At 42.6% G+C, this 24,800-nt stretch overlaps 1 protein-coding gene across 3 annotated transcripts in view; it reads right to left on the minus strand.

The window, feature by feature from the left end:
- Nucleotides 1-5,648: 5,648 nt before the first annotated feature.
- The window catches only part of LOC147885525 (Peptide chain release factor 1), a 67,409-nt gene continuing 48,257 nt past the window's right edge, over nt 5,649-24,800 (minus strand). For all 3 annotated transcript variants that reach the window (XM_087396372.1, XM_087396371.1, XM_087396373.1), the window contains exons 7-11: nt 19,972-20,046; nt 19,772-19,849; nt 7,226-7,384; nt 6,957-7,052; nt 5,649-6,601 (exon numbers count right to left, since the gene is read on the minus strand). In XM_087396372.1, the coding sequence (XP_087252498.1) occupies nt 6,377-6,601; nt 6,957-7,052; nt 7,226-7,384; nt 19,772-19,849; nt 19,972-20,046 (633 nt within the window). In that variant the 3' untranslated portion in view covers nt 5,649-6,376. The remainder of the gene's footprint in view (nt 6,602-6,956; nt 7,053-7,225; nt 7,385-19,771; nt 19,850-19,971; nt 20,047-24,800) is intronic.

A 24,800-nucleotide genomic window follows, 5' to 3' on the forward strand; every position in this document is an offset into this window, starting at 1 on the left:
CCTACTTATGAATTTTTATAACCTACATACACCCCTTCTATAAATGCTTAGATGATTAAAGTATCCCTTATGTATGAAAAAGTCCACTTTTTGAATTAAAAAACCCCTTATGTATGTATATTTTTTGTACATTTTGTCTAAGGTTTAATGAGTGCTCAAAGGTTTAATCATCTATTTCTAATCATGTGGATGTGTTTGTTGATTGGTTCATTGAATACCTTAAATGGTGATAGGTTGAAGGAACGTAGCGTTACGTGGGCAAAGTGGTGTCATAGGTCGAGGCAGCAAATTCTCTACAAGTAAGATGAGTGGTGACTCATGGTGGTTCCCAATATAGCAACAAAGACTCTCTTGGCTCCTAGGCAAAAATTTGCATCATACTTTTTAGGCCACAAGCATCTGTAGGTGTAGCAAGGGTCTAATGGGAGTCAACTAGAAGTGGAATGGCCATGGTCTTGTAGACGGTTATAGGGCATCTGCTCCTAGATAGTCTCGTGTGTGTGGGTGAGTGGATGGGTGGAGGGGAGGGTGGCGGGGCTACTGTGTTGGGAGATTATGTGGTGGTAAAGGTAGTGGGGGATATGGTGGTAAAGGTGGAGATGGTGGGTTTTTTTTTTTTTTTTTTGGGGGGGGAGGCATTGGGAGATGATGTGGAGGTCCTAGGGGGGGTCACTAAGAAATATATAAGATAGCACATGTGATCAACGGAAGGGGATTTATATTTTTATGGACTATTGATAACCGAAATGGAAGACATTGAAGCAGATAATCTCGAAAACTGATGACAATGCTATAACAATTCAAAACAATGCACCGCTATAAGAATTGAAAACTCAACTCAAGGCAAGTACCAAAACACCATAAGAATCTACAATGCTCAACAATTGCAATAAAATCATCACTCTCATTCGGAGAGGATTCTTCAACCGCATAGGCTTTAGCTTTCTCATCCTTCTGCTTCTTCCAAGAGTTCTCTTCGACATGACCAAGCTTATCACAATAGCCACAATCTCTTTTCTTCTTCAATGCATTCTTTGGCAACATATGCAGATTCACTACACAGTTGCAGAGTTTCTTCTATCTTTCCTCACTGAGTGACAACGATGCAACATCTAGGAAGTCGAGATCATCATCAAGCCTCAAAATTTGCACAATGGTTGCATACGTAGGGGTAGACTTGCTAGATTATTTTTTTGTCACCATCATCATCAACCTTGGATCCAAGTTCATGTAATTGTTTGAGGAGTGGTAAAAATGGTTCAAGAAAAAACCCAAGCTTTCACCTTAGATACCAGCTTCAATGAAGCCTTGGAATGCTTCATCTTCACCCCAAACAAGCTTCAAGGATTGTCCAATTGTCTACAACTGACTTTGTCACGTCAAGATGATGAAATTAATTTTCTCCCAATGCATTACTCATCATTCCTCATTCTTGCTCTCCCATAAAGCTATCTCAAAGACGAAAACTTACATCCATTTTTGTCTTTCTTTAAGGTGTCCATGGCTATTGGCACTCTGACATGCTCCTTTGCCTCAATAAGATACTAACTTGCAAGACATCGCTCAATCAATCCTCAACAAGTTCTTTAAGGACTTCGAAGGGCTACAACTTCTTGCAAAGCTCATATGCAATCAACTAGTAGGCTCGAAGACTTCAATCACCACTCAGGCTTCATTAATAACTCTCCTCTCAGAAAATTGAACACCTAAGTTAACCTCAAATCACACAGATCCTATCGACTTTCACTATGATACCAATTGTTGTGCTTTTGGAAGCTCTCTTAAACTCTCAGATTTACCTGAAATCAAGGCACCATATTTGAACTCACATGTGATATGAAATAAGATAAATTATAGCAAAACGAATGAATATGTGTGACTAACTTGTAGCAAAACGAATCAAGTGACTGGGAATAGTTGCGACTTAGACAATCGAACCAAAAAAACATTCTATGAGCCTTATGTCATGGAAAGGAAATATGTACGAAATAGCTATTTCTGTTATGCTGTGCAAATGCACCATGGGAAATAAAAGGAAAATAGGTGGGAAATAGGATGGGACCATGGGAAATAGCACTCCATGCTCTAGACCTCGAGGTGCTAGTTCCTATACGCTTGAGAACCATTAATGTAACATTTCCTTTATAGCATGTCTCATTTTCCCTTGGATCATTATGTCATGCATCATAGGAAAAACATCCAAATTAGGCTCTTCCAAAGGAAAAGCATCCAAAATAGCAGGCAACATAGCATGATCATTTCAAAATCCAAGCCTTGGTTGAGCCACATAGCATGATCATTTCAAAATCCAAGCCTTGGTTGAGCCACGTGGCAGCCTAATTCAAGCTATGAGCCACTTGTCATTCTAATCAAACTGACTAAAAATAGTTGTATTGCATGATTCATCTAAAGTCAGCTCAATGACTGCCTAATAACCGTATCGGTGGTGCCTTTGCTTTTCGATCTCACATGCCTCATGCTCATGCGTACTACTTGTTCATCATTTTCCTGTTATCAAGGAACTGGTATTGCTCAACCATCTCAGTGCAATTCTCCAAATGGGGCGGCCTGGGAACCAATACGAGGCCGTGTCGAGGGGGGTGTGGAGTTTCCCATCTTTGTTCAAGAAATCATCCCATAGCGAGAGGAGGATATTTTGTCAGTGTTTGTCACTACGTTCCAGGCTGCTAGACTTGTTTAAGTGACAAGGGACGGCGCATGCAACAGCGCGGATCTCTGGGGATGCATTTTGTTAAGAGATTCAACGCTTCTTGCATAGCTTTGATTCACCGCAACGCCTCAAGAGAGATGCTAAGGCAACAAAGTCTGGTGATGCTTGGTTCAGTCCCTTCTCTCCTGTAAGCCTTCTGAAGCTGCTGCGTAGGCAAAGGAAGTTCTCAGGTTCGTACAAGCGTCTGATTCTCAATAACCAAAGAATAACCTTGATGAGAGAATTTCATGTCTCAAACCGTCTAAAGGTATCACAGTGCATAATGAAAAGGTCGTGTAAAGAAAAAAGGGGACGATACATGCAGCAGACCAGGGATGCGGTTTGATCGATTGGGTGTGGCTGGATTGCCACTACAAAATGTAATGCATGTTAGACTTTGTGTTACAAGCTGCTGGAAAATGACTACGAAAAGACCGAAACCGACAAGAAAGCCAAGCAGGCTGGAGGTGCTTGGGAAGATTTTGGAAAGCGAATGAGAGGAAGAGCGGGCAGTTTTCATGTGCGAGGTGGGAGAATAGCTGGGTCGATAGGTGGTTTTATGTAGCAGGTCGCTAGGGGAGTAGCTTGCCACAGTGAATGCATGATGTTGAGTTTCCAACGTGCTCTGTAGGAATTTCCACCCTCAATAGCAGACTTGGATTCTAAGTTGCAATCGAATCAATTATCATCTTTGCCCGATGCTATCGAATATTTAGAGAAGCTGAAGATCTTAAATGTGTCATGAAATATACTTGTAGACCTTCCTGATAGCATTGGAGGGTGTCAATAAGCTTCTGTTGAGCATCACATCTTCCCTGACCCCGTTATCTCCTGTTTGAGTGCCCTGGAAAACATTTGTTGCTGACCGCTATTATTGGTAACTTTCTTCAGAAGTTGGTGGCAAAGCCGGTTTCAATCAATTGCAACAACTACCTTCAAGAATTGGCTATGACCTCAGTTTTCTTGACACGCTTTCCTTGCATTCAAACAAGTTGACGTTCCTTGCATCTTCTATTTGTGAGCTAAAGCATCTCAAGTTTCTGGATCTACATTTCAACAATTTAAAGTCCTTGCCTCCAGCTATCGAAAACTTGGGTGCACTGGAAAAGCTAAATATAAGGAATAATTTCAGCGATTTCGGGGGAGGATTGCCAGATTCCATAGGTGATCTAGCTTTCCTAGTGGAATTAGACCTAAGCTACAATCAGATAAGAGTTCTGCCCGATTTAGTGGGAGCCTTGCAAAATCTGAAGGCAATCAAAGTCGACAACAACCCTCTTGTGATACCGCCCTCAGAGGTGGTAGACCACAACGTAGAGGCACTGATCGAGTACATAGAAGTAAGGTGGAAGACATCCCAAACATATGGAGAAGATTGTATCTGTGTATCGCCCAAAGGGGAAAACAAGTTAGGGTGGCGAGCACTAGTAGCACCTTCCTCATCAAAATAAAAACAACAATATTCTTTTAAAAAAGACATATTATGCAATGTGCAAAATACATTATGCTATTTGCAAAATACATGATGCAAGATCCCAAGGAACGCACGTACATTATGTGATTTGCAAAATACATGATACAAGATCCCAAGGAATGGCACATTCCTTAGTATTATAATTTTTGGAGAGAGAGTGTGCCAACTCTCCCCCCACATGAACGTGTAGTTACACAAACATGTGGTTATATATAATGCGAAATTTGTGCCCAGATGATCATGTTTTCACATGATTATATGGTTATATGTACTGCCAACTTTCTATCCACATGCCAACTCTCTATCCACATCAATGTGTGGTTATATACAAGATGTGCACAAAGCTATGTAATTATACATAACAATAAAACAAAGATTTGCCATGCGAATAAGAAAGCATTTCAAGTGTGCTTCGTTTCTTCATGACGTATCTTTTTACATTTGCAATGTAGACTGCAGACGTGACTTACAATCAATTAACACGAGCTCCACCCTCAAAAATCAACTCATCATTACTTTCACAATCTAACAGCTGCCTGCCCAGATCTAGTTATTTACGATAGGCAACCTAGAAGAAAGTTTTCATTTTCTAAGCCCTCGTTAAGCCATGTGTCGTGATTATAGGCGTTGATCTTTATGAAGATCCAAGGATTTGAAACGTGCTTTCTAGAAAAGCAAACTTTTGTGGGCTCTTCTTAAGCCACGTGTACAATTTTAAGCCCTTGATTTTAGATTAATCTGAAAAACTAAAACACTCCTTCCAAATTTGACCCAAAAGCATAATTTTTTATTCATTCTTCCCGCAAATCTATTATATAAGGAGGGAGATAATTGCATGTTTTCTTTCTTGCCATCACTTGATTAAGTAATTGTTGGACAAAGCTCACTACCTTGCTACTCAAACCCCAATTGGATAATAGTGAGGATTCAAGTCCGATTTGGAGTTAGAGCCATGACGAAAAGGTGCCTACCGCAACCTAGTTCCTCCCTTTTTCCCCTCCATGACATAAACTCGTATTACTCGAAGATGGACACACAACAAGAGACACCCTCAAAAAGGTAAGACTCAACAAGAGACTATCTAAGAGTAACTGCCTATAATATCTACCATTTTGCTACGGTCGACTCATATCAAACCCTTGCTACACCTACGCAAGCTCCCGCCTAAAAAGGACGCAACTTGTGGCCTCTCAAATTAATAGAAGCCACCAAAACCTTTGCTGCCATACTAGAAACCACCATGAGTCACCACTCATCTTACATGCAAAGAAATGATCACCTTCATCATCATCATTTCCACGTCATTGTCCCTTCAAGTATTGCATTTTAAAAGGAAAAAGGCACATGGCACTTATTCTTGCACCATATATCCCAAAGCTGAGCATCTAGTCTATTTTTAAAAATCGTTAAATTGAGAAATGCAAGAAACAAGTCTTTAAATTCTCTCTCCATTGAGGGGACAAGTTCTGCAATTTATATGCGAGTTTTGCAAGCTGTGCTTCCTTCAACAGCCTCTTCATGTCTGCTTGTGGATGCTCTCCCATCTCTCTCCATGCCTCAAGCCAATCACTTGCCTTCAAGGTGGGCAGTTTGTGACCAATGATCTCAAGAATAATTACCAAAGGTTGAGGAATTCATACAAGTAAACTGCTGCCCAGAATAGATAACCAATCCAGAATAACTTTCAGTACTTATATTTAAAATTTTGAATTTGATTACTGATATCTCCAAAAATCTTTAGATTTACATAAAAAATCCTCTCCCTAGCCCGTCTATCATCTTGGCTGGGTCACCAAGCTGTGAAAATCAATGTGATGAGTATGTATTATTTCAAGCTATTTATGCTTTCTCTAAAGCATGCACTACACTTTTTGAAAAGAAGAGAAACAATGGCCAGAATTGATTGACCCAAAAAAGACTTGCCTCAGCCTTTGTATCATCTTGGCTGGGTCACCAAGCTGTGGAAAATAACTGATTTGTTGTTTCAAGCTATTCTATGCGTTCTGTAAAAGCCTCTACTACACTTCTGAAAAAAAGGTTAGATAGAACTAGAACTTAGTACTAGGACTGCAAGTAAGGATAGCCTAAAAACACCCAAGCAACGAGGGATCACTGTAGCAGTTCTGAGCTGAAGCATACTCAAGCAACTACCAACATAGCTCAACAGAGTGTATCAAGAACCATACCCTTGGTCAGTAACTATGGTAACCACAATCCTTATCTCCACTGTCAACTGTCAATGATGCCAGTGCATTTACCTCCTCCTTTGTTGACAGAGCATCTATAAATATATCGAGTCCTTCTCCATCTATGAACTGCTCAAGTGAATAGGTGGTGATGCCAACTCGATGATCAGTCACTCGTCCCTGCGGGAAATTGTAGGTTCGAATCCGCTCAGACCTATCTCCACTCCCAACCTAGCAGCAGAGATGTGAATAAATACATTAGCCAGTTAATTTGATTTACTTGAGTCCCTCACAAGAATAAAGGAAGCTCTACATACACATTTGACCTAAATTTTAGAACTCCCTGTATAATGCTTACATGGTAACCACCCTCAAGAAGAGAAAGAAAGAAAGAAAGAAAGATTATCAAGTTTACAAAAATAGCAGAAAACAGCACAAATTTAGATGGACATTCAGAAGGGATCTCAACAAAAAATTGGAGCTCAAACAGCTTCAACATACTTATATAAAAACCAACAGTACAGGCACTTTAGCCACTAACATGTAGAATTCAAAGCACATTTATGTCCATTTAAAAGAACACAACCTGGAGCTGCCGCAATTCAGAGCGACTAGCAATTATTCTCCTCCGCTCTGACTCATAAAGCCTGGCCCGTAAGACAGCCATTGCCTTGGCCTTATTCTGGAAGCAGTCCACCCCATTTGCATTAGCAGTATAACGACAGAAAGAACAGCACTAATGGAAATACAGCATCACTCAAAGGACGCTTCGGGTACTTGAACTCTAAAGAATGCAGGAAGCCACACACACTAAATATCATTGACAAGTCCAGTAATAGAGACAGTCTATATAACCTGATGTTGAGAGCGTTCATCTTGAATTGCTACTACTATTCCACTTGGAATGTGTGTGATTCGCACGGCACTGCTGGTAGTGTTCACACTCTGGCCCCCTGCTCCTGTTGATCGGTATGTGTCAATCCGTAGGTCCTCATTACGTATTTGCACATCTACCTGTGTCAAGAAAATAGTAGAATACCATAATACCCAAAGAGATGAACCCTGCGATCCTAAGATGAGAAAAAGTTACTTGGAAGATGTTCTTCTCGACGGAACAAACTTGTTATGGAGCTGATCAACATTCTTGAATGTGATTGCATGCATGAAACTTACCATAAGCTAAAAAATATGTTCATACCACAAATCTAATAATTGCAAGCACCTTCCCTAACACAAGGTGGTAGTACCACTGTAAGGGACATACAAGGTTTTTTTTTTTTTTTTTTGGGGCGCGGGGGGGGGGGGGGGGGGGGGGGGGGGTTGTGTTCAGGAAAATAACACCGGATGTGCAGTGGTATGGAAAATGTGAGAATACGAAATGACGTCCGCTCCCAAACCACGACATATGGAAGAGGAAGAAGCTCACCACATAGAAGCAGATGATTCAATGTGGTTTGTAGGTACTCACCACGTGAAGCTCTATATGCTGCATAAATTCACACCAACTCAGTTTGCAATTTGACTTGTCAGCTACTGGTGGTGCAAAGTACAGGGAGAAACACACACCACAGAAGCATTGAAATTAGTCAACAGGCTAGCTTGTGGACTCACTATGCTGCCTAGATCACTGTGGGGACGCACACGACAAAGGTAAGACCATGTGAAGCCTCTTTGGCAATTACCTCTATCTGCAAAAAGTTTGCATGACTACAACTGTAGGATAGCTGTGAAGCTGCTGATTTGTCCGAAGGACTAGTGGAGGTACCGGTGACCAACTTGAGCTCTAAATTTCTCTACCAGCTATATACATAGATCTTCTCTCTGTGAAGACGTTTACAAGGCAAAAACCCTCTTTCCAAAGTAGCCAGTTAATGCACAGTGCTGGACCTTTTGCCATAGACACAACTCAAATATGAACACACAAAGGGATGACTATAAATGTGTAGCAACAGCCCGAAACAGGAACAAAACTTTAGCGCAGCAATGCAATAGAGCCAGACCTCCCCCTCGCCCACCCCAAATACAGACAAAAAAACAGTACTCATATCCCCAGAAAGTGGATGCTGAGGGCAAGACAAGCTTGACACCTCCCGCTGCAGTCATGAAATTCCTGGAAGCTGCATTAAAAACAGGAAAGTTGGGCTTTGAGCACAGCACTCTGACCAGTGTCCAGCATCCTTAAGTCATCAGGGTAAGAGCATTCTTGCTTTCTTGGCATTTCCCCCTGTTTAAATCGTTTATGAAACTGATACACTACCTTTTTGCTTGTCCTTTACGGCTTCCCTGATAAATATCTGGCTTTTATGCCAAACGGTGCAACCATATCATGCTGTTATTATCTAAAAACTTTATGAAATACAAAGCCATGCAATAGCTAGCTAGAATAGAGCTCCTATGGAGCTCAAGTGTAGAGTTCCACATCCGTAAAGAAGAACCTTCACTTTGATAGAGTTTTTGATCGAGCTTGTGGGACTATTTCACCTGCATCCAGAATAGGCTACCCTTATAGTGATAGATTTATAACAATTCAGATATCCAGCTCCAATGCAACTGCAGGCCTAATTATAAAATGTAACCTTCTTACACGCCAACGTCAAAATCCTGCGCTCACTATGCTCTCTCATACTCTCTCTCATTCCCTCACTTTGCAAACAGCTAGGGCCCAGGACAACATGTTGGGCTGGACCCCCCCGAAGGTACTTTACTACTTGAAAGAAAACTGAGTACAAGAGTTCAGCGTGAAGCTGCTCATACAAAATCCAAAACGTGAATGAAATTACATGAGCTCTTAGGCTCTCTTTCTTGGCAACAAGCCACTTGTCAAATTCTACATTACTTTCCTAATTACATGCCACTAAGGGTAACTCTAGAGTCTTCGAAGCACTTGGTCACGCGAATAGCCTCCTAGATGCTTGTTAGGCTCCGTAGCGCTTAGTGGCATGTAATTAGGAAAGTAATGTAGAATTTGACAAGTGGCTTGTTGCAAAGAAAGAGAGCCTAAGAGCTCATGTAATTTCATTCACGTTTTGGATTTTGTATGAGCAGCTTCACGCTGAACTCTTGTACTCAGTTTTCTTTCAAGTAATAAAGTACCTTGGGGGGGGTCCAGCCCGACATGTTGTCATGGGCCCTAGCTGTTTGCAGAGTGAGGGAATGAGAGAGAGTATGAGAGAGCATAGTGAGCGCAAGATTTTGACGTTGGCGTGTAAGAAGGTTACATTGGTATCAAACCATGGTTTCACAGCTTCCTCAAACTGTGACGATCCAAGAGGATTTGTGGACGTGAAGCCCCTGGGTGATTGGTGATTAGAAGATCATGGCACCTGTCGAAGCTTTAATTTGGCTGCCTTCAAGAAGCGCCAATAGTAAGGGCTAGCGGGAATTCTAAAGCCAGCTAATTAGAGCGAGGTCATGAGACAAAGAGTCCAGTGGCCTTGGTCTTCGAATGCCCCTCTTTGCTTGATGCAGACAAAGTATTGCTGTTAGCTGTGGGAAAAAGAATCGACACTTCCACACTATTGTGATACGAAGAGCCAACGGGGTTCTTGTGATCACGCAGGATGCTAAGGGTGTTTGAAGGACTATCTATGCAAGTTATGCTCAGGGAAGCGTAGTCTGTCAACCAACAACTTTTCCGTGGTAGAGCGGCATACGGAGAAGACCAATGACCTCAACAAAGATCTCCACGCAGGACACGCTGAGAGAAGCCTTCACGCGGGAATACGGCGTAGTTCTGTATGCTCGACGGTCGCTGGTTTGGCGACGCTAAGTGCTGATAGAAGTCCCGCGACGACCGTCTCTAGAGGGCGGCGTTGTGGTGCAAGGACAGAATTTATTTGGTGCGAGATTCAAAGTACCGACTGCTGGTCTTAGAGGAAATGCACTCATCTATCTTATCACGTGAATTCTCTAGGGACATGTTTTGCTACAGCTGGTCAGACTCTTTGCTCTGTTCATGTTTACATACTAACTCATTCATCACAATTGAAATGTCCAAGCACCAGCTTCAGGCCCCAACACTTAAGAAAGCCAAAGTTTAGTATAAGTTCAATGAGACTATTTTAGGATATACCCTTTGCTAGCCAGGGGTCGCAAATAGGCACAGCGGGAGAGAAAATCCCAAGATTCATCATTAACCACGACCTAAGCACATGGTTAACACTTCAATGCAAAATACAAACATATCCTTGGAAAATGTGTTCTCACTAGCTAGCTTAGAGCAATAGCCAGTACTGAATCGCAACAGCTGATAGTGCCTTGAACTACACAGTCATGGTCCTTTCATGGAGGAGAAGGATTCCACTCTAGTATGGACTCCATGTGCTTCCCATCACCTCAACTAACTTAACAAAGGACAAGTGAGAAAGGGAGGAAGGTAGCCTTGGGAGAAAAGGAGGCTGAGTATGCAATTGGGAGTGTGCTTTGCTAACTTGGTGAACATAAGAAAGACTACCCATTCTACTTTGCCTAAGACGGGGGGTCACAAACAATAGGAGAGACAGAAAAAACTTGTTTTAGAGTTGTATGTTTAAGCCTTTTAACACTTCATAATAGCACTTCAGGTTTCTTGCACCATCCACAACTATTTTGTTCTACTCCATTCTTTGTCTTCCTCTATCCTAAAACCTTATAAATTGGTATCAAAGCCCTCTATGTTTTGTTCTACTCAACTCTCCATCTTCCTCTATCCCACAACTGTTTTGTTCTACTCTATCCCAAAACCTTATAAATTGGTATCAAAGCCCTACTCCCCTTTGAATTCAAGCTAGTCCTACTTCAAATGAGAAGGTCTTAAAGCAAACATCTTTCTTTCAAGGAAAAAGCTTGATGGGTGAGAAGGTGAAGACTGGAGTCTAGAGCTGGCCCATTGTGAGATGCAGTAAGGGCACGAGTGGCTTTGTAGTTGTTGATGTAAACCATTTGGGCGGAGTTGGGACAAAATACACAGACGAAGACTACCCAATGGCCTCGCCGTCAGAGTGATGAAATGGCCCTCATAGGGAATCCTTACAGTAAAATTTGGGATAGTTTCCTTGGGATAGTTTCCCTGGAATCTGCTATCTGCCCAAGTATGGAAATAATAACATAAAGAACTCCTCACAAGCCAGCACATGTGCTGCCTCTTGGCTCATCATCCGCTCCAAGCACACGCTCGAAGCACGCCAATGCATTGCTCATCATCTACAAACGTCCTTCCACTACCGTCAATGCCAATGTGTCTTCACTCCATTCAACATTTTCTCCAGAGGCCGTATGGCTATACGAGATTTGCTCCCTACAAAATCTGTGCTTCTGCAATCATACGCCTATATCTAGATGAATCCAGGAACATGCCCAAACACGTCCTCTAAAAACACAACGTAGTGCAGTTTCAATCTCATGATAGTCACTCATAAGGTTGAAAACCATAAACTCCATCACGCATAGCAGGGACTAGCTATTATGACATTCTCACTGACATCATCAACGCCCAACAGTGGCCGTAGACCATATTATAAACATATGCTCTCATACATACAGCCTTTGTACTGAGTTTCTGTCAGCACTCCAGAGGTGAAGGGCAGACTCAGCCATGACGAAGGCTAGCACTAAAGGAGAGCTAATCAAAAAGTAGTCCAAAATCTCTTCCTTCAAGTTACAATTGCTTGTGAAGACTAAACGATTTCATTTTAGATGAGCATCTAAATCTAGTTGATAAGGCAATGCACCACTTAAGATAGAAAGAATTATCGCAATACCAGCAGTGATAGGGCAGCCCGTGCTTCTACAATCATTCGCCTGCTTCAAAATCCGCTCAATAGTCGTACATCTACTTTGAACCTACCAACCAAAACACTACTTCCACCCATGCTTATTTTCGCATCTAGAGTCCCACCTTAAAATTAAGGGATTTTTCTAATTGCTTACTTGAAAGCATTCAGTGCTAGGGTTGCAGATTTGCACAAATTTGGATTGAAACTCCCATTGAAAATTTGAGGCTTTTGCATTACGATTTCTTCATTGTAGGCCTTCGTGCCATGGGATGTCATTTGCAGGTATTGGCAATCAGCTTTGCTGGCAAACATTTGCGCTCAATTTGCAGTAAAGTCAATTCGATCAGCCAGCCATTTGGGGTTCATTGCATCACTTTTGTAGATTTGGGTCATTTTGCATACATCTAGACTCAAACTGGGTTAGCATTTTGGGGCTTTTACAGCAAAGAGTCTTGTTGATAATTTGCAAGTCAAGCTGTACACTTGCAAAATTTGTAGGCAGGTTCTAGGGCTTATTTTTTGGGGGGGCTTGCAGATTATTTTGCATTCTTTTGAGATGGTCCTAAATGCAAAATAACGTTTTTGGAATTTTGGCACCAACTACTCTTTGCTGAGCTTTATGTTAAAAACGTACTTGTGACCAACAGCTTGTGGAGTTCTATCAAAGGGTACGAGACTCATCCAGGAGACAAAGTTCAGAATCCAGCGCAAGGAGGTGCTGGATGAGGTGGTGGGCAACAAGCCCAAATTGTCGCAGTCACTCAACCTGTCTATGAGGGGTAATCACAACCCACTCACATTCCAAAAGTAGCAGGATGGTTGTTCAGGTAGAGCAGACACAAAAAAATACAGGTTCACATGGAGTGGATCAAGCCCTTAGTGGCAAAGGCAAGGGGAAACTTCTTGCAGGTCTGATTCAACTTAGTCATCAAATTAAAAAATCAGAAAATGCAGGCAAGCCCAAGAAGAAGGGTGAATGCCATTATTGCAAAAAGTCTTGGTCTTCATGAGTGAATGCAGAAAAACAATTGCAAAGGAGTAGTAGGGAGAGTCTGGCACTTTGGTTACAGATTCTAGTCATTCCCATGCGAACAAGGATGATGCTTCAGCCAACTTTGTGGCTAAAGAATGGGCTTTTCTTTGTGCAGTTATAATACCAGACAGGAAGTTCCATCACTAAGTGTGGCTGAAATTTCAGAACCTATTTGGTACTGTGAAAATGGTGAATCCAGACACATTACCTCTTAGACAGAGTTGTTTGCAGATTTGCAGCCTGCTTCAGTGGACAAGAAGGTGTCCTCTGCCAACAAGTCTTCTTATCCTCTCAGACGAGTTGGGAAGATGATGCGATCATCAGTTGATGGAACTGATTTGTGCCTTCTAGACGTACTTGGACTAAGAAGACTATTCTTTCAGTTTCTCTATTGAGAAAAGAGATTATGCTGTCACCTTTGAGGATGACAAGTGCACAGTGAGGGACTGAGAAAAGGATTATCATATGGTCACTATAAAATTTGTACCAGGGGTTATACCAGCTAGACAGATTTGACAGCAACAAGCACAGTGCTTGTTTAGCAACCATCTCTACTCCTCTCGTGACAGATGCAAAGTTATGGCATGCTAGATTTGGGCATATAATCTATAGGCAAGTTTACAGCTATTGCACAAAGAAAAGATGGTCCTGATATGGCTTTGCTAGAATCACCTCCCAGACATGTATGTGAGGGATGCATTCTGGGAAAAATGCATTGGAATGCTTCCCCTATGGATGGACCAGTCAGAGCTGACAAGAAATTGCAGCTTATACACAGTGATGTGTGCGGTCCCATGGGGACCACATCACTCGGAAGCATCACTCCTGATTTTCTTGGGTGTATCCTTTAGAAGTAAAATCTGAGGTATTTATGTGCTTTCAGCATTTTGTTGCAAGGGTTGAAATGAAACACGTTGCAAAGTGTCAACCTCCATACAGATTGAGGAAGGGATATATGTTTGATGCTTTTCAAGCAACTTGATGAAAACGGGATCAAGCATCAATGTACAGTGCCATACATACCTCGGCAAAATGAGGTTACTCAAAAAAAGAAAAGGTCTCTGATGGAAATGGCCAGATGCATGATGAAAGGGGATGGGAGGTGTTGCCACACAAGTTCAGGATGGAGGCAATCATGTGTGCTGCACATGCTCTAAATAGATGACCCACAAAAGCTTTAAAGACCATCATGCCTTTTGAGGCATGGTATGCAGCAAACCCAAACTAGAGTGTTTCGTTGCTTAGCCTATGCACATGTGACTCAGCAAATCAGACAGAAATTGGATGATAAAGCTGTCAATTGAAATTTTTTTCAGCTATAGCAATGAGAGTAAAGGTTACAGCCTCCACAATGCTTTGACACAAAGATTGTTTGTGAATAGAGATGTGGTGTTCGCTGAAAACTCAGATCAGTCCATGACTGAGTTTGGACAGCTGCAAATGGGTTCACATGATGTGTTTGATGAGTTGCTCCCAGTTGATATTGGACAGCAGTTCAGAATGGCCAATGGAAAATCAGCAAATGCAGCATGAACAGCAGCATGTGGATGCATAGAAATTACAATCAAGTCAATGATCAGCCCAATATTGAGGATGATGTGGAACAAACCATAAGGAGAGAGAAGAGAAACTCGGGAAGCTAGATCAGTCCCTAGGTGGCTGACTCAAACTCTCCAAGAGAGTACGCTTACAGATGCTCTTGCTACCACAATAAGCACCGGTTCTAGAATTTCTAGTAATGCATATTTTGTGGATGCTGCGGAGGGCAATGATCAGCCCAATTTCTTGGGGATGACGTGGAACAAAGCATAGGGAGCAAAGAACAGCAACGCAGGAAGCTAGATCGGTCCCTAGATGGCTGATGCAAACACTTCATGAGAGTAAGCTTACAGCTTCTCTCACTACCACGACAAAGGCTGGTTCTAGAAGTTGTAGTAATGCATATTTTGTGATTGCTGCCTGGATTGATGCCGCTCGGATTGATGTTGCTTGGATGAGCAACTTATGTGATGAGGACGAACCTGATAGCTTTAGAGATGCTCAAGAGAGTGAGCATTGGATGAGAGCCATGCAGGCTGAATAGGATTCAATTCATAAAAACAACACAAAGAATCCAGTGGCATTGCCTATAGGCCAAAAGGCTATTGAAACAAAGTGGGTTTACAAGGTGCAAAGAAAGTCTGATGGTACCATTGATAGGTACAAGGCAAGGCTAGTTGCTAAAGGCTATTCCCAACAAAAGGGGATAGATATGATGAGACCTCTACCCCCACTTCCAAGGTGACAAGCAGCAAGTGTGTTGTAGCATTAGCCGCTCAGTTCGGTTGAAAAGTGCATCACTTGGAAATGAAGACCACTTTTCTTATGGGGACTTGCATGAGAAAGTCTATGTGAGTCAGCCCATTGGATTTGTGATGCCTAGACACGAATATAAAGTGCGTAGGTTGTGTGAAGCATTGTATGGTCTAAAACAAGCTCCATGGGCTTGGAACAACAAAATACACACTTATTTAACCGGCCAGGGGTTTGAAGAGCAATCCAACTAAAGCAACCTCTATGTCAAGGGAGGCCAAGGGGATTTGATCATGATCATTTATGTGCATGATATGTTTGTTGAGCTGCAAAGTGTCACTAGGTGTGCCAAGTACAGGGGGGTCCCACTCCCCCGCCTCCTAGCCACACAGCAGCCTCCTCAATATCCCAAAAAGAGCCGATGAGATAATTGAGGAGGGTTCTATTTGCCCTTATATCCAAGTACTGTCTGTTTGCACGATCGTATATGGGACCATTCAAGCCCCCAACCCCACATTGTTATAAGCGCGCAAGGAGCCTTTCAACGCCTCTCTATTTCTTTACCACAAAAGGCTTTGGGCCACAAAGACACATATTCCAGCACCCCCATGGGCCAAACATCTGTAGAGAACCAACCATCACACAAGGATAGGCCATTCAAACATAGGCAACCAATTCAAAAAGGGCCAAATCAACCAGCCAAATCAAAAGACCAGTAACAAAGGGCCATGTCAACCCACCAAATGTGACCAGCTGCCCACACAAATGACAGTTCACAAGCAGTCCGCCAACTGACACAGGCCATCAATTCCTACGCCAACCGCCTGCATATTTCCACGAAACTTCTACAACAGTCTGCTCTGTACATCTGCGCAACAGAGTGCAATTCAGACAGCACACGCATTTTGTCAAAGTGCAACCGAATATAGGAACAGGGATAGAGAGCAGATCTGCGAACAGAGAGAGACAACAGACTGCGACTAGCGAGAGAATAGACTGCACATGAGTATGTAAGAAAAACTCTACACATACTGCTGAGAAAACCTCCAAAGAATGATCACAATCCTAACTGTGCCACTGGTGGACTGCCACTGTTGGGTGTTGGAAGCAATGGAAGCTAAAAAATAGAAGCACAACGGAGAAAAACGAGATGCTGTAATAGATTGCTGCAAAACTGAAGTGTGGAGGCTCAAGGGAGAGCCAACATAACAAAACCCTAGGGCTAACTGCCCTAACTAGACTAAGTGTCCTAATTGACCTAGATGGTACATAAACTAACTGTACCAATAGTCCTGACTGACTATAACTAGGCCTACAAGGCTCATACCAAGGTATAATTGGCATCTAAGGATAGCCCATGAGATAGCCTACACTGACAACAGGTGGTAACCAAGAGCCGGAACATACTTCCCCCCTTTTCCATCCGAAATCATTTTCAATCTATCCTCACCTTCAATTGGTATGGTACAACGGAATTATTACCAATGCTGACTGCCTTGATCTCTTCTTGGGAATGTGTCATGTGCCTAGAAGCACCACTGTCCACAATCCATCTCGAGACCTACTAACGGTGCGACTTGACCCCTCTCCATTAGAAAAAGATGAAACTCCTTGTCCACAAATCTCCAAATATACGAATGATGGGGTTGTCACGCAGGGCTACTGCTGACGTGCCGATACCCTGCTCGTGGCTGCATGAAGGCCCTTTCTCCAATGTGATTACACGACTAGTTCGCCTTCAAGGCCTCGCGGTCTGCACCAAATTTCTTATCAAAATACTTTTGTTTACCTTTCTTTATTTCTTGCTCCACCCCGTTACGCCAGTCAAGGCTTCCGACCCTCCACCCTACGGGAGGTTGTTGTTATGTCCACGCATGGACATAATTAGGCTAGTGTTATGGAGGTTAGGTTAACCTATAGTCATGTGTCCTATCCATAAGATAGTTAGGACACGTAATACCTTTGGTACACTAAGGGGAGTCTCATGCTTGAGACACGTAAGACACCCTAGATCTATGTAAGTTGCATTCTAATATTGATCTATGATTGTAGGTCATTATGGAGAAAGAGGAGATCCTGGATCCCCATCTTCGGGGGCTGTTTCATTTGGTATTAGAGCGAACTCTATCTTCTTGACTCTAGAGCTTCGAATGATTTGGTTGCCCATTGCAATTGCTTGTGTGTGATTGCAAGCTAGAGGATGGATTAGAGGATTCGTGGCGCATGAATTTACCAATCCCAACTCTCCTTTCAAGGGAGAAAACTGTCGTTTCAAGCCTTCTTTCTTCTGTCTCCTCTTTCTCATCAGCCCAATCAAGCTGCTGGACCTTCCGCTCCGCCACAGCTACAAGTGGTCCAAATTGATGCAAACGACGAATGTGCTTCAAAGTTTGTTAAATCAAATGCAAACTACAAAGCAGCAGCTCTTGGTTTTACAATAGACTCGGGAGGCCCATAAGGAACACTGCGGTATGCCCTCCATTTCTGCAAAAACGTACAAAAGCAAGAAGAAATAGAGGACTCAAGAGTATGTGCACACTTGGTTAAACACGTGGGAGGCCCACTTTGCCATCATTGACTATCCTGAAGATATCCACCCAACCCTTGTTGAGATGTAGGGAAGACTTTCACATGGTGGTGAGCGTTGAAGGCAAAGCTTTCTCCTCCCAAGACTTGGACCAAATTTTGTTAAGTCCCTGAAGTCATATCCCCAGTACTTCAAAGATATTACTGCAAAGTTCCCTGACTTCAACCAACAAACATTGTGCTTGTTCTTTATGGACAATTTACCTAAAAATTATCAAAACGAAAACCAAAGGAACAAGCTGCAACCACTTGGAAAGGCTATCCATTTTGCGAAGATCTACGACAATACCTATGGACACAAGGAAACTCGATCTTTGTTGGCCACGCAAAATGGCAAACCTAAAAGGAAATCAACCAAAAGACTGTAGAGCTAGCAACTCCAATAAGCCTAAAAAGGCTAACTTCAACAAGCAGATGTCCGGGCCTCTTGCCAAGAAGCCTCGCACCGATTCTCCTGCATAGGAGGAAGAAGAGCTAGAGGACTTTGCTTCAAATGTGGAAAGCCAGGCCTGTCACCACTTGCCCTTTGAACCGTGCTAAAGGTAATTTCCCATTGAATGATTGATTGTAGCATTATTTTAGGGCTTGTGGGGGTGAACTATAATCTATATCTATTCATGGTTGTACATTGACACGTGAGTTGTTGATAGCAGCTGCTAGTCATGAGGTTGTCCCCTCTAGTTGCATGAGGTTGTCACCTCTAGTCTCTTGATGCAAAGTCTTGTAAGGCCAACAAGCGCAGTAGCGATGAGGCAAGTCATTAGTCGGTTCATGAATAAACAGTTTTGTTCTTCGTGAAGATTTTGCTTTGCTTTTCTCATATGTAAGAGCTTTATGTTTTGACTTGGTATTTCATGCAAATGAGCTTGTCCTTTCATGCTCTATTTTCTAACAATACTCATGTCGACATATGTGCATGGTGAATCCTTCACATCATCATTATATTTACTATACTTTATATTTCCATGAAACTTGTTTGCATTGATAGTTTACGGATCCTTGCTAAACACATCATACAAACATCAACTTTGAAGACTCATCAAAAGGCTAAAAGCAAACCCTCCATTTTGACATTATCGGTCCTGGTCATGCGCTTGGATAACAGCTTCAGTTTTGCATTGATTTTCTGAAGATAAGGTTACGTTGACAATTAGAGGAGTGGACAATGTAGCAAAACCTTGAATAATTGGGTCTTACATTGGAAAATTCTGCTCCAGGCAATGTCGACTTAAGCATTATGGTAACAATAACTATGATTATATTTAAGCCTATTTGTGGCACCTAAGTCTATCAAATACCAAGAGCCACTAACTAGCACAAGCTTACCCAGGGTGCCACAAATGCACTTAAATTGGCACAAGTAGACTTTGATGGTGCAATTGTTTCGAATATGATATAAGAGGAGGATACTATTACATACATTATGTGTTTACTACTGTGGAATTAGCATCGCTGCCATATGGTACAAAACGCAAAAATGTGATGCAATACACTCTGAAAAGTGCAGGTTTTAACCTCCGAAAGGTTACAACCACCAACAGCATCACTCATATGGAGTGGCTAGCTATATTAATATCTTAGTTGATACATATGCTCTCACAAGCGCACATATCTACATACTCAAAAACACATCGAAAACAATGTTAGACACTTCACATGCAACACAGGTTTGCAGATGAATATAATGTGGAAGCTTTTAACAAGTTAACCACCAAGAGGCATGGACATGAGTGACACCTCATCAGCCTGGGGTAGAATGGCAACAGATGCTGCACTGGTGTGGACACGCCCACTCTTCTCAGTAACAGGTACGCGCTGCAGAAAAGCCAGATCACCCAATTAGCATGCTACGTGCCCCTGCAATAATTATGAAGCCACCTTTGGAACTCATCATGCTAATGTCTTCACTGAAATTCTCTGAAAGGCATGGACTATACCTGAACTCTATGTACTCCACTTTCAAATTTTAGCTTGCCAAATACACCACTCCCTGTTATAGAAGCACTTGCTTCCTAAGACACAAGAATTTTAAATATTCCAATCAATACAAAGATCTATCGAATGTCTCTCATAATCCCAAGAGTTCATCGAGAACATTGAACAGATTGCCTAAAAGAAAAAGGTCATTGTCACAATAACAGCCAATGAAGGATAGATCTGCATTTGCTTGAATCAGCAATAATTTAGGCATCCAAAGGAACAGAGTGCTTGCCTTGACCAGGATCAAAGTTTTAAGGAGTGACGATCATGAAACACAAAATAAACATAATACGTAAACACTATGACAAATGACTCATGTCCTATGACCTCTGGTCAGGGTCTACTAAATGGAAAAAATATTTGATCATTCTCTGTTTGGGCTGCAAGGGGCCCTCTTGGTCTCACCTCTACGCTCGAAGAAGCTGATCTCTACGTCATTGGGCCTTGAGTAGGAAGGTAGCCACGTGTCGCTGATTGGGATGGGCCAGGACAACACACACACCATAGTTACCAGGGAACGGGAACGTTCCGGAAATTCGAGTGTCGGAACAGGAACGTTCCAGGAAGGGGGAACAGGGGAACGGGAACCGAAATGCCATGTCATACACAATACGTCATCATATGACATAAAACTATGCTAGAAAATGAAAAATAAAATCCCAGGGGAGGGAAGGGGAGTAGTCGTTAAAACTATCACAGATTTAGAAGACATGTAAATGTACTTATAGGAAACATAACCAGCATTGATCAGCCTGCATTATAGAAATTTAAAACACCTTGACCCATGAGGGCTGAGGCTAGAGAAGTTTAACACTCAGTACATATCACAAATCTGAACACAATTGAGGGCTGATATATTACATCTAATATGACTCATAACTCATGGCATAAAATGAGATCTTGACCGTGAATGAGCATGAGAGGCTGCATATGGATCAAAATCAAGCATGAAACCACAGCCTTGAGTGATGGAGAGGCCTTGGAGTGGTGGGGAGGCCATGCAGAGAGGGGGGAGAGCTAGAGTGGCTAAGCACATCAGCATGTCAATGGACCGGTAGTGTGGAGTTTAGACAATGAATGTATGAATACTTTGACCACGTAAGTGCAAATTACCAACAGCAAAGCACGGCCTCCGCTCCTAATCTCCCCCCACTCCCCCCCTCCCTAAAGAAATAAACAAACAAACAGGCAGAAATTAAAATTTCAAAAAAAAAAAAAGAATTACATGCCCATTATGGGTAAGATGCGTCCCAAAACACCCCTTAAGAGGCACATCTTGGATTCGACTGTGCTCTGGGGTTCCAAAAATTTTCTTGGTTGAGCAAGCAAAGGTGGCTGTGAGCTCATTTGCCAGGTTGGGGACAACCTAGAGAGATAGGCAATATTTTTTTGTGAAGAGAGAAGGCACGATGCGAGAAAAGGGCCGAGGCATGGAATGTTAGAATTATAGATATAATTCAGCAGTGACCAATGTAATATAATAAGCTAGTTAGGGGCACTTTTCCCTCTTTAAGAGGTTTTTCCCCCTAACCGCAGTTAGTTCACTAACTATGGTTAGTGACTACTAAGGTTTTGTCACTAGGACAAAACCTTATCTTTCTCACTTTGAGTTGTACTCTCTCACTCTATTCTATTGCAACTACGTCTTCAGCTTCCAAGCTTCCTGCTCTCTCAATCTCTCTTGCTCTCACTCACTCCCTTTCCTTCATTTGGTATCAGAGCGGGTTCAAGAGCCTCGGGCTCCCTGCTCCCTCAACGTACTCCCCCTGCTCCAACTCGTCCGTACAGTCCGTACGACTGTACGGAATTCACCGTACTACCTCCGTACTGCCGACGTACAGCCCCATGAAGACAGCCGTACAGCACTGTACCTGCGCTGCAACAACCGTACAAGGTTACCGTACAGATCCGTACTTCACAGCCGTACATCGTCGCCAGACTGTACGGTTAACCGTACAGTCCCGTACAGCTCCTGCTTCCGTACAGATTCGCTTTTTGACCGTACCTGCGCCATCAGTACCGTACGGTCTATTCCATACTTACCGTACAGTTCGTACAGTCTGTACTTACCGTACAGTTCGTACTTCCGTACTGTATATTCAGTAGATCTGCGTGGGGTCCTTCAGTACCACACGTGTGGCAACAGTCTGTTCATCCGTACAATCTGTACTTGCAGATCTACACCGGTTGCCTTCAGCCACAGGTGTTCTTGGGCAGGCTCATCTTGCAGAAAACCATAGTTTGGTGCAGTTGTTTTGAAGTAAATTTGGGGCATTTTGTATATTGCAGACATTGCAATCATTGTGCAGTTTTGGAGCTACATCTGGAGCAAAATTGCAGATCTAGTCTGAAATTTGGGGCTTTTGTTTAAAAATTGCAGATTTGGGGCTTTTAGTAATTTTGCCCCTTTCTGGCTGCAATTTCTAGCCACAAATTGGGGCTTTTGTGTTGAGAGAGCATTTTTTGGAGTATTCAGTACATACTGCCTTTCTTGGAGTGTTTGGAACACTTTTGGCAGATTTTGGAGAGTTTTTGATGCTTGGACAGATTTCTGACAGCTCAAGTACAGAAATCTAAGTTGCATATACAGCCCGTGCTTGGCTGTGTTTTTGGGAGTTGTGCATTTTATTCCCAGTAAGGGAATTCAGCTTTGTATCTGCTTCAATCTCTTTCTCAGATATGGCCCATCAAAATCAGAATGAGTTCCAGTTCGGTGGTCTTTCACAGGAAGACAAGTTGGATGGTACCAACTACTCCCTCTGGAGTTTCATGGTACGTAATATTCTGATTTCTCGCAATTTATGGGATTATGTCAATGGGGATGAAATCCGACCAGCAGATATTGCACCTGCTACCCCTCCTCAGCAAGGAGGTGGAAGAGGTCGTGCACAGGGTGCAGCTGCAGGACAAGTTGTTGGTGCAGCTACAGTCAATACTCCAGAGCAGAAGAGATGGGATTCACGGGATGCCTTAGCCTTGTCATGCATCTCTCTTTCAGTGAAAAGATCAATCATTCCGCATATCCGGTCGTGTAAGACCTCCAGGGCAGCGTGGGATATTTTGGAAAGCATGTATGCAGCACGGAATGATGCCACGGTATCTTTCTTAAAAAGAGAGTTGAGCAATACACATATGGAGGAGGGTGACTCCATGTCAGTCCACCTCACAAAGCTACAGGATCTCAGAGAGCAATTGTTAAACATAGATGAAATTATTCCTGATTCAGAGATGATTACAACCACTCTGAATTCTCTTCCTGAGTCTTATCTCAGCTTTCACACTTCGCTGGATTTATCATTGAGGGGGGGTGCAAATCCTCTCACTTTTCATGAGTTGATAGGACTTCTGCTTCAGGAAGAGCAGACCAGGAAAAATTTGGCTTCACGTGCAGGTGAACAAGCCATGCTCTCAAAATTTAAATAAAAAACAAAGGGACAGGCAAATATAGCAGCAAATCAGCCTTCCAGTGGGTCAGGACAGCCTTCACAAAAGGCTAAAAGTGATGCAAGTAAGCCCAAAAAGAAGGGTTTTTGTCACTACTGCAAAAAGCCAGGTCATCACATAGCAGAATGCAGGAAAAGGATTGCAAAAGAAAAGAAAAACAGCTCAGGAATGGCTGTTTCAGATTCAGCCCCTTGTGCATCTGACAGTGGGGATGCTACAACCAACTTTGTTGGTCAAGATTATGCCTTTTTATCTTGCATTTCAGATTCTAGGTTGGCTGTTCCAGATGCTCGGGATAGTACAGCCTCTTGCAGTGATGATACATATGCATTTTTGACTTGCAGCTTTGACTACAGATGCATCTGCTTTCAGTGTTAATGAAACACTGAACACATGGTATTTTGACAGCGGTGCATCCAAGCACGTCACTTCTAGGAAGTGTCTTTTTACTTCCTTGCATCCACCTCCTGTTGGTAAGAAAGTCACTTGTGCCAACAACTCCTCATATTCAGTACGTGGCACAGGAGAAGTTGAGCTCACTGCAATTGATGGCTCAATTTTCAGACTTTCACATGTCTTATATGTGCCTGGCATAACCAAAAATCTCCTTTCAGTGTCCACTCTTAACAGAGGGGGATTTCAGGTCATCTTTGAGGATGACAAATGTGCTGTCCGAGACAGGGAAACTAACTATGCCTTAATGTTATCTGGTACTCTGCTGCGTGGGCTTTTTCAGCTTGATATTTTTGAGAAAAGAGCAGCCCATGCTCTGGCAGTTTCTACCCCTACAGCTGCCATGCAAAATGCAGAATTATGGCATGCCAGATATGGTCACATGCATTACAACAGCTTGATGACACTTCAGAAATTTTCAATGGTTGATGCATTGCCACCTCTTGAGTTACCTCCTCCACATGCCTGTGAAAGGTGCATTTTAGGTAAGATGCATAGATTCCCCTTCAAGAAGGATGGTTCAGTTAAAGCTGTTCGCAAATTGCAGCTTATACACAGTGATGTCTGTGGTCCCATGAGGACTCCGTCATTGGGTGGTCATCTCTACTTTGTCACATTTATTGATGACTACTCCAATTTTACTTGGGTTTATGGGCTGAAAAAGAAATCTGAAGTATTCACGGTGTTTAAACACTTTTCAGCCATGGTTGAAAATGAAACCGGACTCAGGATACAGACATTACGCACGGATAGAGGTGGGGAATACCTATCTGCAGAATTTGATGCTTTTCTCAAGCAAAAGGGTATTGTGCATCAGCTCACAGTCAGGCTGACCCCTCAGCAAAATGGCAAAGCTGAGAGGAAAAATAGAACCCTCATGGAGATGGAC

This window comes from Dipteris shenzhenensis, chromosome 25, assembly GCF_047967505.1.
Source record: "Dipteris shenzhenensis isolate YYH24624 ecotype China chromosome 25, Dip_SZ_1.0, whole genome shotgun sequence".
Classification (NCBI taxonomy): Eukaryota; Viridiplantae; Streptophyta; class Polypodiopsida; order Gleicheniales; family Dipteridaceae; genus Dipteris; species Dipteris shenzhenensis.